This window comes from Sycon ciliatum, chromosome 7 (genome assembly GCF_964019385.1).
Source record: "Sycon ciliatum chromosome 7, ocSycCili1.1, whole genome shotgun sequence".
Taxonomy (NCBI): Eukaryota; Metazoa; Porifera; class Calcarea; order Leucosolenida; family Sycettidae; genus Sycon; species Sycon ciliatum.
The window spans coordinates 9,335,726-9,353,518 of record NC_088649.1 but is presented as its reverse complement, the minus strand read 5'-3'; the positions used below and the strand labels follow the sequence as shown (position 1 = coordinate 9,353,518).

Sequence of the window (17,793 nt, the reverse complement as noted above, 5' to 3'; positions counted from 1 at the left end):
GAGTAAAGAAATTGAACCAATGACAACAAATACTCGTCCAGCACACGAGTTGTCATAGCAACACAAATTGTTGTTGTTGTTACTTTATTTTACTTCACCAGAATTACAGGCAGTAGAATGCCTTCTCACTAGACCAGGTCTAGTTCTCACAAATGATGAAGAATGTGAATGAACATGCTAAAGCTAATGAAAAACAAGAAATAGAAAAAGATGAGAAAATCTTGTGTTTTATATTTTAAACTCGGATGTTGAGCCATAAAAATGTTTTGTAGTCAACTAGTCCATCACAATGTCATGCATGAGGAGTACTGTAGGAGTTTGGCTTTCGGCTTGTACAATTCGTTTTCGCAAAGCTTCCCTTTCTTTACTTATCTTTGATATTTATGACCCACCCAAGTTGGGTGGTGTGCTGCTTTGCTGCTTCGAATTGTAGTTAGACCGCTTTGTCAAATATCGTACTGGTCTCGTCATCGTCCAGTAACAATCGACATTCTTTGTTCCGTTGGGACTGTAGCTTTTGCTCGTTTTCGTTGCGCTTGCCTTCCCCTCTTTGGTCTTTTCCATAACCTTGAACCTTCCAAGTTGGAAGGCTGTCGGTTAGCGCTACGGAGATGTGTTGAAGCTAGGTGTCAGGACGTCGAATGTTTCAGTACTCTGTCAGTTTTGTGCCTAGTTATTGCACTTTCTGACTGTATATAGTATCATGTTACAGTGATGGAGAGTTACTCTTAACTCGTATCCATATGTCTTTTTCTCTTCCACTTTTATATTTTATGTATTTGTATGTGAGTGACAGTGATTAAATGACAAGGGAAAGAAAAGAGTAAGGAATAAACGAAGCAGATGTATGAAACAGAAATAGAGAAGTTGAGGTATTTGAGGAGAAAAGTCAGTTTGTCGATTAGAGACCAAACCAAAAGATCAAAATGCACAGGCTGACGAATGAGTCAAGACAGAGAAAGCGTGTCAAGAACATCTGGGCACAGCAGGGCTTTGAAACCCAGATTTATCTTCATGGCAACGAATATTTGCCGGAAGCCTGTTCCAATACACGCTGCCCACGAATTGCATGGACGCTCGAGATGCTGGTCCACGAACGAATGGAATTATTTATTTGGAGAAGACGTGAGACCTGGCCACGTGTAACACGGCGTGTGCTTTGCTCAAGACCAGGTTCAGCGATCAACAGAAAGAAAGGCGAAAATAGCATGCTTGCATTGGAGGCAAGACATCTATGGACAAAAACAACAATCTTGAGCTTAAAATGGTGGATCAGTGGGGAAATATTTAATCTAGAAATAAGAGGTGCGGTCGGTGTTTGACGAGGGAGCTGAAACACAGCTCTGACTCCAGCCTTGCTGATCTTCCCCAAACGGTCGAGAAGCTGAGCTGTGAGGCTTGGGTAGAATGCTGCTGAAGCATAACACAGCTGGCTGTTTACCATACTGGTGTACCACGACCGTCGAGCTCTAAGCGTTAGTGAACGCCCTTGTCTCCACAATTGCCCTATGGTTTGTGCAGTTCTACGTGACACATAGTCGACATGTGGCCTCCATGACAATTGGTCGTCAACGATCACACCAAGGTATTTTGCGGTGGCCGTCACCTCCAGTTGCTCGTTGTTGCAGAAAACATCGGGTGTGGCAATGGCTGCGCCACGAGGCTGAACGAACATGACCTGAGTCTTGCTGGCATTCATTACGAGGCCGATGTCTTCAAGCCAACGGGAGATATCAGTTACTGCTCTCGTCAGAGTTCTGCCAACAAAATCTAAGTCAGGATGGGAGAAATCAAGGATTATATCGTCAGCAAATTCTTGGTGATTGACAGTTGCAGGAAGTGCTGTGTGCCGATTACGGGTGTACAACACAAAGAGAATGGGTCCAAGAACGCTCCCTTGCCGGGAACACCACGCGTACAGCCAACAGAGCAAGACAAGCTGTCCAGCACCCTCACTTGCTGTGACCTGCCACTGAGGTAGTCACAGAACCAGTGTAGCTAGGGGTGCTCCTCCAATGCCTAGGGTGTACAGTTCATTAACCAGCCTCTCATGTTGTACACGATCAAACGCCTTCGACATATCAATCATAACCAAACCGGTGTACTTGCGCTCGGATTTCGCTAATAGCCAGCGATTCACTGCTAGTACCAATGCATCTTCTGTTGAATGGCGGGGTCGATATGCAAATTGAGTCATCGGGTATAAATCATTGCTGTACAGATATTCTGTCAGCTGTCTTTTCACAAACTGCTCTAGGATACGCGAAACGATAGGGAGTAAGGATACAGGTCTGTAGTTGCGGGCTGATGAGCGGTCTCCGGCTTTATGCAGGGGACTGATGTGGGAGTGCTTGAACGTGGTGGGCACAACACCACTCTGTAGTGAACTATTAATGATACAGGAAAGTGGAGGAGCAAGCACATTTGCACATTGCCGCAGGACAATTCCAGGTACAGAGTCACTGCCGGCAGCTTTGAATGGATCCACAGCTTTAAGACACTTTTCAACATCTGCAACACTTACAGGTTTGAAGACGTGAAGACTGTTGGCTGGCATTGGCCCAAGTGGCGGGTGCAGATTCTGTGGTCTGCTTGGGTCATTGACAATTTCACCGAAGACCTGGCCGAGATCCTCAACAGAAACCTGAGGTATTTGACGTTCCTTCCGTCACCCTGTGACTGTGTTCATTGCTGACCAAAGTTTCCGCTGATCAGGTGTGTTGCACTGGTTTCCGAAGTACAGGTTACGAAGCTTTCGGTCAAGCTTCCTGGCAAAAGCTCTGGCGAGCCGATGTTGCTCACGAAGCACCTCATTGGCTTGATCCTTCATGAGTCGATGGTGTAGCCTGTTGCGGTGCCGAACTGCAGATACCAACTCCTCAGTTAACCAAGGACAGATACGGCGACCACGCTTGCGCCTCGCCACCAAGGGGGCGTGCTCATCTAGTGTTTCCATAATAGCAGACGTGAATGCACCTGTCATGTCAATTATCGTGCCGTTCCGAGGGAACTGATGAAAGTGGACACACAGATCAGTCTGAAACTTCTCCCAGTCGATGGTGTGGATACGGCGACTCTGTCCGGGTTGTGATGTTCGGTTTACCCCTGTCTGGTTTACAGGCAAGTGTGCAAGGATGGCGAAATGGTCGCTAATATCTCCGTAAATCGTTTCACAGGCACCAGAAATGGGTGTATTTGACAGAAACAGATCTATGGTTGAAGCCGTGTGGCTCGTGACACGAGTTGGTGAGGTGACATAATTCCGAAGATTACTACTGGATAGTACTCGGTGCAGATGTTGTGCGTTCGGAGAGTTCTCACAGCTGTAATCAATGTTGAAGTCTCCAATGAGAACGGTAGATGCCTGAGCGCCTTCCATAGCAGTTTCTATGTTCTCTTGAAGAGAGTCCCAGTACGGCACTTAACAGCTGTCCACTAATTTTGTTGTTGGAGATTGAGTAGGAGTTTTTACTGGTTGATTCTAAATACAATAAATGCTCCGGCCTTGGGTTTATGACCAATAAACCCTCGGCCTCCTCATTTATTGTATACATAAAAGTTTGAACAGGGCCATGCCAGGGCCCAGGGGATAGACAGAAGCATCTCACTCTACAACTACAGCTCATCGGCTAGCGACATTGGCACTACAGTGTCTCAGCCTCATTCTACATGATCGTACATGTACATGTACACTACAACTTACAAGTACATGACTGTATTTCTCCCAAACGCCATAGCGAGCCACTTGAATAACGTTATGACCAGATTTTGAAAATGCCGATTGGACATTAATTTATTTTTGCTTGCTTGTATTGCTGAGGGAACATAATTTTAAATTGATGATAATGAGCAATTGAGCAGCACGACTGTGCATTACGACTGCGCATAACCATTATAATGTCATCACTAGAAATTCACTCCACAAAGCACGGTACGGTGCGGATATCATAGAGCAGAGGCATCCATTTGCCTCTGGAGGATCCGTGAAATAAAATCAATCAATCAATCAGAGGTTCAAAGAAAAAAAAAGAATTTAAAATTCTTGAATTCTGGTCACAACGGAGTGAACTTTTTTTTCGCCATTGCCTGTTTGTGTTGCGAGTTTAAATAAAACTCAACAACAACAACAACAACAACAACAACTTTTAATGCAGATTTCATGAAGAAACTGTACGCAGTATTCTTGCCAGAGTGAGACTCAGGAACCTTGAAGATGCATCATGGCACTGAAGGCCTGTTGATATCCAGTGTATCAGTCATGTCATTATATTATTATGCAGTTTTTATGTTCTCAGGGACGAAATATTTAGAATGCTAGAAAGTATTTCAAATTTTCAACCCAATCGACTATTTTGTCAAGATTTTGTCACATTTCTCATTCTGTCAAACCAGACTACACTACAGCCTACAGGTCATCATCGTCAGAATCAGTGTTGACTGTGGCAGCTTGTTCGTGTGCAATCGTTAGAGCAACATGATGCAGCCAGGATAAGGGCAGCATTAGAACAGCCATACCCGCGTACACTAGACCAATCGCCGTCATGGCCAGCGGGAAGCCGAGAACGGCCACCATTGGACTAGCGACCGCCGGCCCAAGCGCATAGCCGATGGTCAGAGAGAAGCGCGATAGGCCAGCTACGGCGGCACGCATCTCCACGCAGTCTCCCACGCCGACACCCTCGAGATGCTGCGACATGCTGATAATACTCGCCGCCTGCATCAGCACGTTGCTCAGACTCAGCGGCAAAACTCCGACGAACAGCAGCCACAGCGGCAGCGTTCCGTGCACAAACACGGCCGGACCGCTAAGGGAAAGTCCCAATGTTTTACATAGCATGCCCAGCACAATGAACAGCGGTGGGTTGACGCCTCGGTCGAAAAGAGCGCCTACGAACGGCGACGCCACACTCGCTTCGATGGCCTTTACCGAGAGCACGGCACCGACAAGTGCGGCTGGTGAGTGCAGCGTGCTGTCCATACGTGCGCCGAGAACCGCCCCCACACCGCCATATCCAAAGTTGGCCATGAGCAGAGTGAATGCCATCACCCAAACCCACGGAACTCGCAGGATGGTCCATGCGCTCGCTGCTTTCGCTCCTTTCCCGCCGGTTTGCTTGACTCCGAGATCCTCTACATCGATAAGCGACAGGAACAGTGCGGCACACACCACCAAGTTGAATGCACCGCCGAACAGGAACGGTGCTCTGAAGCACCCTATCAAGTCAAAACCCAATGAATGTTGTGAAATTTTGTCTACAGGTCTTCATCGTCGGAGTCAGTGTTCATTGTGTGTGTTTGGTTTGTGTAGGCTTTAGAGCAACATGATGCAGCCAGGATAGTGGCAGCATCAGAACAGCCAATCCCGCATACACTAGACCAATGGCCGTCATAGCCAAAGGGAAGCCGAGGAGAGCCACCATTGATGTGAAGATCACGGACCCAAGTCCGTAGCCAATATTTAGAGAGAAGCGCGATAGGCTGGCCACGGCGACACGTAGTTCTATGGGATCTCCCACACCGATACCCTCCAGATGCTGTGACATGCTTACAACACTAGATGAATGCAGCAGAACCCTGCAAAGACTAAGTGGCAATGCGCCGACGAATAACTGCCATAACGGCGGTGTCTCGTGTACAAACACAGCTGGACCGATAAGGGAAAGTCCCAATGTCTCACACAGCATGCCCAGCATAATGAGTAACGGAGCATTGGCTCCTCTGTCGAGCAGAGCGCCGACAAACGGCGCCGCTATGCTCTTGCCAATCGTCTTGACTGCTATCACCGCAGCGGCCACCACTGCTGGGGAGTGCAGGGTGTTGTGCATACGTGGAGCAAGAACAGAATCCACACCAGCGTTCCCAATGTTTGACATCACCAGGGTGAACGCCATGAGACACACCCAAGGCGACCGTACTATCGAGGCAACACTAACCACTTTCACGTCCTTAGAACCGTTCTGGCCCGTGTGCACTGTGTCGATATCGATTAGTATCACGAACAGTATCGCACTGCAAATCACATTGACCGTGCCGCCGAACAGGAACGGCGCTTCGAAGCCTCCAATGTCGTAGAATGCACCGCCGAACATAACGCCGCTGACATGCCCGATCCCGAGAAACGTTATCTGAAAGGCATTGACAAAGCCCAGATTTGCTGGGTACATTGAGATCAGATAGGTCATTACGGGAAACGTGGACATTGCAAATGCCACGCCGAGCAAAATCCGCACGCAGTACGAGTAAATTATAAACACTCGCCAGTCGGTGATGGTGGTGATACTGGCGAATACCAGAAGTGACGATCCTGTGATGAAGTGGCCGAGTACAATCAGATTTTTACTACCGATATTGGGTAGATCCTTGGTCAACATCGGTAGAGCGAGGGCTCCTGCTACCATGAAAACACTGTACACTCCACCAATAGCTGTGTGATACCCGAGACCTGCACCGGGATTCTTGTCCAGGGCTGCTGTGGTGTAGAAAGCTTGCATAGATGAGAGAGATCCGCTGATCGTTGCTGCAGCCAGTGTAATCAGAATAGTGATTCGCCTTGTTGCAGATATGCCAACAGCGACCGCTTCGTCGTCATCGTCGTCGTTCGCCGTGTCCAGCAACGATTTCTCCGATTCGTCATTACGCCGCCCGCTGCTGCCGGACTTCGGTCGAGTTCCGCCCAAGCTCCGCATGACGGAAGCGGCGCGTCCCCACAGCTCGCATGTCACCAGGTCACCACTACGCCTACGGCACTAGCAGTAGCACTATCGGTACAGGTGTGTCATTGGCGATGCAGTCACCGGAACCGTAGGACGACGACACTTCGATTTTCATCCGCTCAGCGGCTCGGAACCGACGGCGACGGCAAAGGACCATCGTCATGATCTGAGCCTTATCTTCGAGCTTCCAGGTCCAGGACAGAAAGGAGTATGTAGAGTGGCACATGGCATCGCTGCATGCTGCGCTGCTCCTACAATGTAGATCCCTACATTTGGTACTGGTCGGCCACGTTTAGATTCTACGCGGTGTAGCCTGTAGGCCAAGGCCTGCGCCCATGGCCTGGCCATGGCCAACTGCGCGCGGCCCCAATACCGTATTTTCTCTAATAAGAGCCCGGGTCTTATTTTTTCAGTGACAACATTTACTAACAGTTGAACTCTACCCGCGCTACTACCGTATTACTAAAGTATTAGAGACTGGGCTATTATTGGAGACTGGGATCTTATTTTTTCAATTGTCAACTATCAAGCCAACTCCAGTCTATACAGGCATAAACTGACCGTATCAAGACTGATTTTTCAACCATAAACTCAGGAATATTGTCAAAACAGGTATTTCACAATAGCATTTACGCTAGGAAGGAAGCAGTAGACCGAAAACCTCCTTACAAATAATTATGTTCTTGGCGTGTTGTACTGCTGTTTTATAATTATGAAGTCAATATACTTGTTGCATACTCCAATTGTGACCCGAGCTACTATTAGAGACTGTGCTCTTATTATTTCAAACCACCCTCACCCCGGTTCATTATTGGAGACTGGGCTATTATTGGAGACCTGGGCTTTTATTAGAGAAAATGCGGTAATTCTATTTTTTCAAGACTGACATTTTAAATTTGGTGCACATGTGTATCGCGGCCCCAACGACCTTTCTAGAAGACTTATTTTTATGAAGACTGATCCTGGCCGCCGCTCTACGAACATACAACCAGTACAATCACAATAGTCATGATTATAATGATGACCAGGCTGTTGTTCCAAGACACTGCATGCCCACAGCTACAGTTGCAGGTCACATGACTTTGCAATGTCACATGTACATTGTCATTGTACATGTATAATACAAATAATAATAATTATAGCAGCTGTCCTTGGATATGCCAGGGCCCAGAGGATAGACAGTAGCATCTCACTCTACAACTACAGCTCATCGGCTAGCGGCATTGGTACTACAGTGCATCAGCCTCATTCTACATGATCGTACATGTACATGTACACTACAACTTACAAGTACATGACTGTATTTCTCCCAAACGCCATAGCAAACCACTTGAATATGACCAGATTTTGAAAATGCCTATCGGACATTTATCTTTGCTTGCTTGTATTGCTGAGGGAACATAATGTTTAACTGATGATAATGAGCAATTGAGCAGCACGACTGTGCATAACCATTATAATGTCATCACTAGAAATTCACTCCACAAAGCACGGTACGGTGCGGATATCATAGAGCAGAGGCATCCATTTGCCTGTGGAGGATCCGTGAAATAAAATCAATCAACCAATCAATCAGAGGTTCAAAGAAAAAAAGAAATTTAAAATTCTTGATTTCTGGTCACAACGGAGTGAATTGTTAAAGCAGATTTCATGTAGAAACTGTACGCATTGTTCTTGCCAGAGTGAGACTCAGGAACCTTGAAAATGCATCATGGCACTGAAGCCCTGTTGATACCCAGTGTATCAGTCATGTTATTATAATGTACAGTTTTTGTGTTCTCAGGGACGAAATATTTAGAATGCTAGAAAGTACCATAGTATTTCAAAATTTCAATCCAACTCGACTATTTTTGTCAAGATTTTGTCACATTTCTCATTCTGTCAAACCAGACTACACTACAGCCTACAGGTCATCATCGTCAGAATCAGTGTTGACTGTGGCAGCTTGTTTGTGTGCAATCGTTAGAGCAATATGATGGAGCCAGGATAAGGGCAGCATTAGAACAGCCATACCCGCGTACACTAGACCAATCGCCGTCATAGCCAGCGGGAAGCCGAGAACGGCCACCATTGGACTGGCGACCGCAGGCCCAAGGCCATAGCCGATGGTCAGAGAGAAGCGCGATAGGCCAGCTACGGCGGCACGCATCTCCACGCAGTCTCCCACGCCGACACCCTCGAGATGCTGCGACATGCTGATGATACTCGACGCCTGCATCAGCACGTTGCTCAGACTCAGCGGCAAAACTCCGACGAACAGCAGCCACAGTGGCGGCGTTCCGTGCACAAACACTGCCGGACCGATAAGGGAAAGTCCCAAAGTTTCACATAGCATGCCCAGCACAATAAACAGTGGTGGGTTGACGCCTCGGTCGAGAAGAGCGCCTACGAACGGCGACGCCACGCTCGTTCCGATGGCCTTTACCGAGAGCACGGCACCGACAAGTACGGCTGGTGAGTGCAGCGTGCTGTCCATACGTGCGCCGAGAACTGCCTCCACACCGCCATATCCAAAGTTGGCCATGAGCAGAGTGAATGCCATCACCCAAACCCACGGAACTCGCAAGATGGTCCATGCGCTCGCTGCTTTTGCTCCTTTCCTGCCGTTTTGCTTGACTCCGAGATCCTCTACATCGATAAGCGACAGAAACAGTGCGGCACACACCACCAAGTTGAACGCACCGCCGAACAGGAACGGTGCTCTGAAGCCGCCAATGTCGTAGATCGCTCCACCGCCCAATACGCCGAAGACGTGGCCGATAGCGAGGAACGTCATCTGAAACGCGCTGACAAAGCCGAGGTTCGTCGGGTACATGGCCATGAGATAGGTCATCACCGCCACGGCGGACATTACGTACGCCGTTCCCTCTAGTATGCGTATACAGTAGGAGAAGACGAGGAATATTCGACTGTCGGAAATCGTTGTGACAAACGCAAACAGTGAATGGCTCACTCCCGTGATGAAGTAGCTCAAAATTATCAGATTTTTACTACCGATGTTGGGCAAGTCTTTGCTAAATAACGGTACGGCGATGGCTCCTGCCACCATGAAAATACTATAAACGCCTCCAATCGCTGTGTGATATCCTATTCCTGCACCGGGATTCTTGTCCAGAGCTGCCGTGGTGTAGAACGATGCGATCGAAGTTAGATTGCCGCTCATCGACGCCGTGGCAAGAGTGACCAGAATAAAAACGCGTCTAGCTGGAGACATGCTATCAGCGCTCACGCCACCACCGCCACCATGAAGCTCATCGGCATCGTCTTCGCTTGCCGCGTCCAGCAGAGATTTCTCCGATTCGTCGTTACGCCGGCCGCAACCGGACACTGCCGGACTTCCGCTGGAGTTTGGCATCGCGCTGTTGCTCGCTGAAATCGGTAGGAGCTTGAACTATTTATAAATTGTATAATAGTGCAACTGTACTATTCTGATAACCCGCCTGTGTAGATTCCGGCACCAGGGAGGGTGCATGCATAGCGGGTGTGCTCGGACTTTTCACGAGCGAAACTAATAACTTGTTCACCTGCGACTGCGTTGCCTTTACTGCGCTTTAGTGCAAGATAATCCAAAGCGGCAAATTGCAAAGCGACACCATCATCTTTCGAGGCATCAAAATAATGCTCTCAGGCGCTACCACCGCTACAGTTGCAGCAAGAAGTCCACTTCAGCCTTTCAGTTCAGGTACTAGTAGTCCGCTGCACTGAGTCTGTGCACAGTGGGCATGGGGTGAGTTTGGCTGCTTACTCTCGGCGACGTGCCCGTTTCCACCCACATCACAGGCGATCACACACCGTGACACAGTGCCTCTACACGTACACAGACACTGACATGTAATCTACATGTTACACACACACACGCACACACACACACACAGTACCGGAACATTGTTTTAGTTTGTATGACGTCTACATGACCAGTAACACTTCGTTGACTTTCTAATCTTACTGGTACTGTATTAATTTCCTGTTCACAAGCTGAAGAAGCGTATCTCAACGCGAGAGTGGTTCTTCTGTTCGTAGCTGTACAGGCTGAGCTGGTTGGTACTGTTCCGCTGATGAGCGCCCAGGTAATGTGTTACTGACTGATTCCATGGGACGAGAAGGGCACAGCGCCAATGCGTTCATGCGCCCAACTAAACTAATAAATATTCGTTAGCAGGTCTCCGCAGTTTGGAGCAGATGACGGCAGAAGGTGAGGCTGGCTCCGTCAACACTGCCAGAAATGATTCAACGTCGTTACTCAAGCCGAAGGGGGACCAGGATACCATAGGCACGATGACTGGCTGTGACGCTACTAGTTCTGTTTCAAGCAGCAGGGAATTAACCCTGTCGCAATCTTATTACAAAGCCACTTACACAGTTGAAAGTGTTTCGAGCCTGCACGAGGTTTCAGCAGCACGGAAGTTCCTCATCTTAGCTACGCTGGCCGCGGCCATTACCGCCGCGGATCTAACATCCTTTGGTGCCTTCTTCACGACTGCAGCGCTGAGCAAGAACGCAAATGGCGGAGCCGACTATCACACCGCTGTGGGTGCAGTGTACGCCATGCTGCAGATCGGTACTATCCTGGCTGCTCCGCTTGTGACCAGGGAACTTCCCTACATTGGTAGCAAGTACATGATGGCGCTGAGCATGGCTAGCATGGGAGTAGCGCAGGTGATATTTGCGTTCGTCGACCGGATTGCAGACTGGAGAGTGTTTCTGGTCTATTGTTATATCATCAGAATCATGCTGGGAATCACCTACGCCGGGTTGACCATATCCGCGAGTAGTTATTTGACGGCAGTGTTCCCGAGCAGACTGGGATTTGTAAACGGATTCGTGTTTACCTTCGCCTACGCTGGCCACGCGCTGGGAATGTTTCTCGGTGGCGCCTTGTTCGATGCCGGTGGATATCCTTTGCCGTTTCTGACGACGGGTGTGCCAATGCTGGTGGTAGCCGTGGCAATTCAGGTCGCTGTCCAGGAAGATGCGGCCGAGACTGTGGTAGCGGATGCCGACACTTCAGAGAAGCACATTGGCGTGCGCGTCATTCTGCGCTACCCGTGGGTCTGGGTTCTTCTGACCACCTTGACCGTAGCCATGGTTACGTTCAGTGGCGTGGAAGCGGTGCTTGGGCCGCGTATGCAGTCCATATTTGGATCACGTGCCATCACCGTTGGCGGCGCTCTTTCAGCAAAGATTATCGTCGCTGCCGGAACATGCCCGGCCGTTGGATCTGCTCTTGATGCGGGCTACAGCCCACATGTGTTTGTCGTCGTCTCCTTTCTGCTCACCGCCGTTGCTTGTCTTCTGCTGGGACCGGCGTCGTTTCTACACCTGCCCAGCTCGCTGTGGTTGGTGTACACATCTATGATAGCAATGGCCGTGGGGCACATTGGCATGACTGTCTCCATCATCTACGCCATGACCCAGTACCTGCAACGGGTCGGCGTCGGCTCGGCCATGCAAGTACGCGTGGCCATCGCCGGTATATCCTGGACGTGCATGTCGGGCGGCTTCGCACTGGCTCCCATCCTGACCACCGCACTGGTGGCGCTGATGGACTTCCAGGCAGTGTGGACGCTCTACGCCTTCGTTCACCTGGCCGCCGCTCTCGCCTTCGGAGTTCTTTCGTGGGTGCATTCCAGGATTTACGGACACGCCGGTACAGCTGGGCATACTGGTCAGGATCTGGGCACAGCCGACACAGATGTCGCCACGGAAACACCCAGTGACGTCATCACTGGCAGTGAGCAACCTGGCACCGAGGAGTCACAGCTGATTCCTCGTAAGTAGTGTTCACGCAGATGAGACGAACATGGCACTTACCAGTGCTTTTGATATTGACGGCACGCCCGGCCCTCTAAAGTACAAAAAGCAGTAGCCTGTTGGGACTTCCTTACTACACAAAAAAAAAGCTAGAATTACTACTAACTACTACCCTCCCTTATCCGGCTTCGTTGTGTTCGAAGGGTTGCTGAGACTGGGAAAACCCCTCACCCTGAATAGAATAATAATGTGCCAACCTAGGTATGAGAGGTCAGGGCTGAGTATATTTGCAAAACGTTCAATTGTATTGAGATGGTTGCAGTACTGGTTCCTTAGCTGGTATATTTTATTTACTGCTCCAGAATGAACAGGCATTGCTGCCTTCTTGCCTGGACACGCGTGGGTTGTCCAAGCTCTTCAGAATGACAAAGGAAGGAAAGAGGTGCTGCAACCATGAACTGCTACGGATGAAGTAGTGGGCAACACCAACCTTGACTGACGATAATCCATTTTTATATGGTCAACAATCCTATATTTAGACTCCGGTGGAGAGCTCAGGATTATCTATAAGAAGAAAAGAGGACCAAAGAGCTACATGTTACGCTATAATATCCGCTAACACCATCAGTTACTTTACAATCAGCATCGTGCAATGTTATCCCATGAGCCGATTGTAGAGTAAGGGGTCGTCCACGAATATCGATATTTTTTCAGAGAAGATATTCGTTCGTTGGGGGAGGGGGTTTGGGCCCTGAGCTGTTCGTCTCGTCTTTGTGAAAAAAATATCGAACTTTATCTATGGACGGCCACTGTGCTGCAAACAAGTAGTTTATGACCCACACAAATTGAAAGTCAACCTCGTGAACACACGAACATAGCCATGGCAAGGTTTTGCGACCGTGGCAACGTAAACCTAGGTGTATGGTGAATTTAGAGTTGCAGCTGGTCACGTTTCATGAGGAGATTGCACTCCATTAAAAAAATATCGATCCTCTGCATAAACATGACATGTGTACGTGTATGTTCGTTTTGAGGGGGATATTTGTTATGAATTGAGACTACGCAAGAGGTACACAAAAGGAAGTATATAGGGCTGTTTTTTGTTGTAACTCAGAGTTTCATGGCAAAAACCAATCATCAGTCTGATGATTGGTTTTTGCCATGAAACTCTGAGTTACAACAAAAAACAGCCCTATAGTATATACTTCCTTTTGTGTACCTCTTGCGTACTACGCTCTGCCCATTCCGGGCATTTGAGCACTATTGCAGGTTAAGGCGCACACCCTCTGTGAATTGAGACTATTCCATCTCCAAATCGGGCTGGTCTAGTGCACACTCAAGGCCTTCCTATTTTCACCTGTTTCCAATGGCATCATATTAATTATATTCTAAACTATTGATTGTGTGTGGGCTACAGTGCAATAGTGAGGCCTTCGTCCTACCCGCCTGTGTGCAAGGCTTTCCTCTTTCCACCTGTTTCAAATGGGATCATATTGAATTCTAAAGCTAAACAGTAAACTAGTGATTGTGTGTGGGTTACAGTGAGGGCTGCGTCCCACCCGCCTGTGTGGATTCACAGGAAGCGTGAGTTACGAAGTCTGAAGAAAATGTTGAATGATCGCTGCTTGGATGATGACTACACCTTAGCTTAGTGGTAGAGCATCGCTGGCCTCAAGGAAGGGTCTCTGCTTCGAGTCCTGGTGGTGACAATTCTTTCCTCAGACGTTTCCCGTTTGCTTCTTTGCCTCAAACCAATGAATTAATTATTTATTGTACTGGTGCTAAAGCGCTAGCGCTATAAATATAATAGGCTGGCTTGCTGCCACGAATCCCGATATTCACCTGAGTGTCATGTACTTATTATAAAAAAAGTCTTTGAAGTAGGCCTGTTGCGTGTACGTGTTGGACTACATTGTAGTGCTAGTGGCGCCGTGGGCCCGTGGCAGCAACTGGCAGCGTTTTCTGCCATGCATGTATATAGAACACCGCACTTCCGCCAATATACCGACAAACTGAGAACGACTTACCACTCACGTGACAACTACTAAAGTAGTAAGTTTAGTTAGGGAATATCGGGGCAGTTGGAGCTGTTTGTTGAAGCCGACTGTAGTGTAGCTTGTGATCGGTAAGACGTGAGGGCAGCCATGGCACAGCCGAGAATTTGTCTCCGAAAAGAGAGTTAGTCGAGAGTGGTGCTTCATCTCGTAAAGACGCCACTCCACATGGATCGGTGCGACACCGTTGGGGCATGCACGTGTACCATGGTGTACTGCGCAAGGAAACCATGGACATGGTAGATCTACACAGTTGTGATTCCGAAAACGTGCAGTGATGCACGCATGACGCTTCTGCAAGTAAGCAAAAATAGTTGTGGCGACCGGTGGCGGTGGTCCTTTCCTACTTCGCAAATCCAAAAAGGAGTTTCTTCGAGAGAACTCGACTCTGGTCTGGAGTGACTGAAGGAACTTTGAAATGAAATTTGTTTGGTAGCTGTGCGTCACTGCGTGTGCCGAGTTCAAGATGTCAGAGAAGGCCACAAGTTCAGGGCACCCCAGTCCGCCCTCTGTGCTTCAACCTCTGCAAGTAGTTGAAGATAGCAATAATGTTGGGAATCATGGCTGCGGTGTACGAGAGGCAACGGTAACACGTCTCACTGTCGAAGCGGGCTGCAGTGGCCAGGAGTTCTCCGCAGTCCGAAAGTTACTAATTCTTGCTACGCTCGCCGCGATCCTGACAATGTCAGACATGACATCGCTAGGTGGCTTCTTCACAAATGTAGCGCTCGGTAAGAACGCTAGCGGAGGAGCCGGCTATCACACGGCAGTAGGTGCAGTGTTTGCAATGTTGCAAGCAGGCAGTGTCCTGTCCGCTCCGTTCGTGACCAGGGAACTCCCCTACATTGGTAGCAAGTACATGATGGCGCTGAGTATGGCTAGCATGGGAGCTGTGCAGGTGATATTTGCGTTCGTCAACCGGATTTCAGACTGGAGAGTATTTCTAGTCTACTGTTACATCATCAGGGCCATTCAAGGTGTTTGTTACACAGGCGTTTCCATCGCATGCAGTGCGTATTTGACGGAGCTCTACCCGAACAACGTGGGCTTCGTGAACGGATTTCTGCTGACGTTCTTCTGCGTAGGCGACGCATCCAGTCAGCTTCTAGGCGGTGTGTTGTTCGATGCCGGCGGATTCCGTGCACCGTTTCTTGCGTCTGGTCCGGCTATGCTGGTTTCTGCACTGGCTGTGCTGATCGTCTTAGTGGACATCGATAACGGTTCATCGAATGACGGCACTTCGGAGACGCACGTTGGCGTGCGCGTCATTCTGCGTCAGCCGTGGATCTGGCTGTTGATGTTTGCCCTGACAGTGGCAGCCCTACCCGGCAGCGGCGTTGAAGTAGTGCTGGGACCACACATGCTGTCCGCGTTTGTCTCTAGCGCGACGCTAGTCGGCGGCGCTCTGGCGCTCAAGGTTGCCGTATCGTCGGCAACCTCGCCACTGATCGGATACTGCCTGGACAGGGGTTTGGACGCACACGCGTGGATTGTAATCGGGTACGTGCTAACCGGCGTATCATGTCTATTTCTGGGACCGGCAACATTTCTACACATGCCGACGTCACTGTGGCTTGTATTCGTGGCAATTGTACCCCTGGCGGTCGGGTTTATCATCGCTACGGTTTCCAGTATCGTTGCCATGACGAGACACCTGGAGTGTGCTGGAGTCGGATCGGCGGTGGAAGTACGAGTGGCCATTGCTGGTGTGGCCCGGATCTGCGCATCCGCCGGCATGGGCCTTGGTTTCCTTCTCACCACTCCGCTGGTGGCCGTCATGGACTTTCGGGCCGCCATGACCCTGTACGGGTTCGTCTTTCTAGCGGCGGCGCCGGCCCTTGGTGCAGTGTCTTGGCTACACGCTGCTGCCGCTGCGCCCGCACGGCATAAAGCCGCCGCTGCTGAGCAGAGTGTGTGGAGTAAATGCACGTGTTTGTGTGCAGGTGTCTGCCGATGGCCTCGCTTTCTCGCAGGCCCTCGCGGAAGCGTAGAGACTAGTGGCAGCCGTGAAGGCTTGGCTGAACGAATACCACTGGCATCTACATGATACTGTACGACCACAGATTCTATTAAATTGACGGAACGTATCAAGCATGCGCTTATTGATGTGCCATCTCTTGTTTCTCTTGTTTCAAGAGTCAGTATGAAATAGGTGATTATTTCTTTTCGAGTCACTCAGCAACTCAACCCTCTCAGATAAGGTCTAATTGACAGAAACAGCTGTCAGAAAGAATTGAAAATATTGTCAGTACGCCGAATGAACCTCTTGTTGCTGTTATGGGGAATGGACGTGGTCGGCCGCAGAGCGCAACGGTGGTGCTGGTGAAGTGGACGTAGAACATTGAAATCTAACTATTTAACCAATTCGGGTATGCTCGATGGGTTGGATCCGGATCCAGATTGATTGAGTGGATCCTTTTCATCCACCAAGGTCCAATGAAACGCTCCTTTTGATCGAATCTGGACTTTTTTAAACGATTTATAGGGGGTTCCATGAGAGAAAGCAGATTATCTACAAGAATGCAAGTCTTTCCAACAGCGTCACCAAGTCCAGCCTAATTGCACCACGCTGCTGTAAGTGGGTGGATCCCTCTGCGCCAAGGAGACGAGAAAGACCTAAAGCTGCCTGTATTGTGTGCCGGTCAAGCGAGGTACATGTATGTACTAGTAGTAGTAGATAAGAGTGCACGAGTGCTGCACATGTACATTGTACATATTTCTGGCCCTAGTACTTGCTTCCAACCAGGGAGTCGTATAGACCCGGGAGGCGACACGCGCATCACTTGTGCACAACCATGATCGACTCAACGATTCAAAATATTACGACCTGCTCGGTGTGGGACACGTCCGTACATAGGTCAAAGCGCCCGGGAAATCCGTACATAGCGTCGTCTTCGTCCTTTCGCTGAACAATTCTGGTCAGACTTTCGATCTCCATTGCCGAAATACAGCCATCTGTGGCCATCGCTGAGGAGTTCACTAATAAAGGGTCTTGTTCACTGGCTTACTCACTGGCTTTGCACTGCCACTCGAACTCTGAGGCACTTTGACCACCTAAGATGAGGTAATCCTTTCTTTACAAATTGCCTCAATATTTTCTCACCTTTAGGGCAATGAAGTAATTTTTTTCCTCGTGACTAACTTCGACCGACCAAGTTGCCCTGTCCCAGTGATCTACAATACTTATATTGCACATCTGTGAAATATTGGACCTATCCAGATAAACGAAATGACTTATATTCGAAATTACATTTTCCAAAGTTTTCCTTCACAAA

General features: G+C 49.0%; 3 protein-coding genes across 3 annotated transcripts; 2 read left to right on the top strand and 1 right to left on the bottom strand.

The window, feature by feature from the left end:
• Nucleotides 1-7,913: 7,913 nt before the first annotated feature.
• Nucleotides 7,914-10,428, bottom strand: LOC135821902 (chromaffin granule amine transporter-like). The gene has a single exon (XM_065334895.1). The coding sequence runs from the start codon at nt 10,066-10,068 to the stop codon at nt 8,617-8,619; it is 1,452 nt and encodes a 483-aa protein (XP_065190967.1). The 5' UTR covers nt 10,069-10,428; the 3' UTR covers nt 7,914-8,616.
• Nucleotides 10,429-10,596: 168 nt separating this feature from the next.
• On the top strand, nt 10,597-13,122 carry LOC135820933 (MFS-type transporter SLC18B1-like). Its single transcript, XM_065333993.1, has one exon. The coding sequence runs from the start codon at nt 10,893-10,895 to the stop codon at nt 12,489-12,491; it is 1,599 nt and encodes a 532-aa protein (XP_065190065.1). The 5' UTR covers nt 10,597-10,892; the 3' UTR covers nt 12,492-13,122.
• Nucleotides 13,123-14,984: 1,862 nt separating this feature from the next.
• On the top strand, nt 14,985-16,565 carry LOC135821594 (MFS-type transporter SLC18B1-like). Its single transcript, XM_065334592.1, has one exon. It carries the CDS (start codon nt 14,985-14,987, stop codon nt 16,563-16,565), a length of 1,581 nt encoding a protein of 526 aa, XP_065190664.1.
• Nucleotides 16,566-17,793: the final 1,228 nt, after the last annotated feature.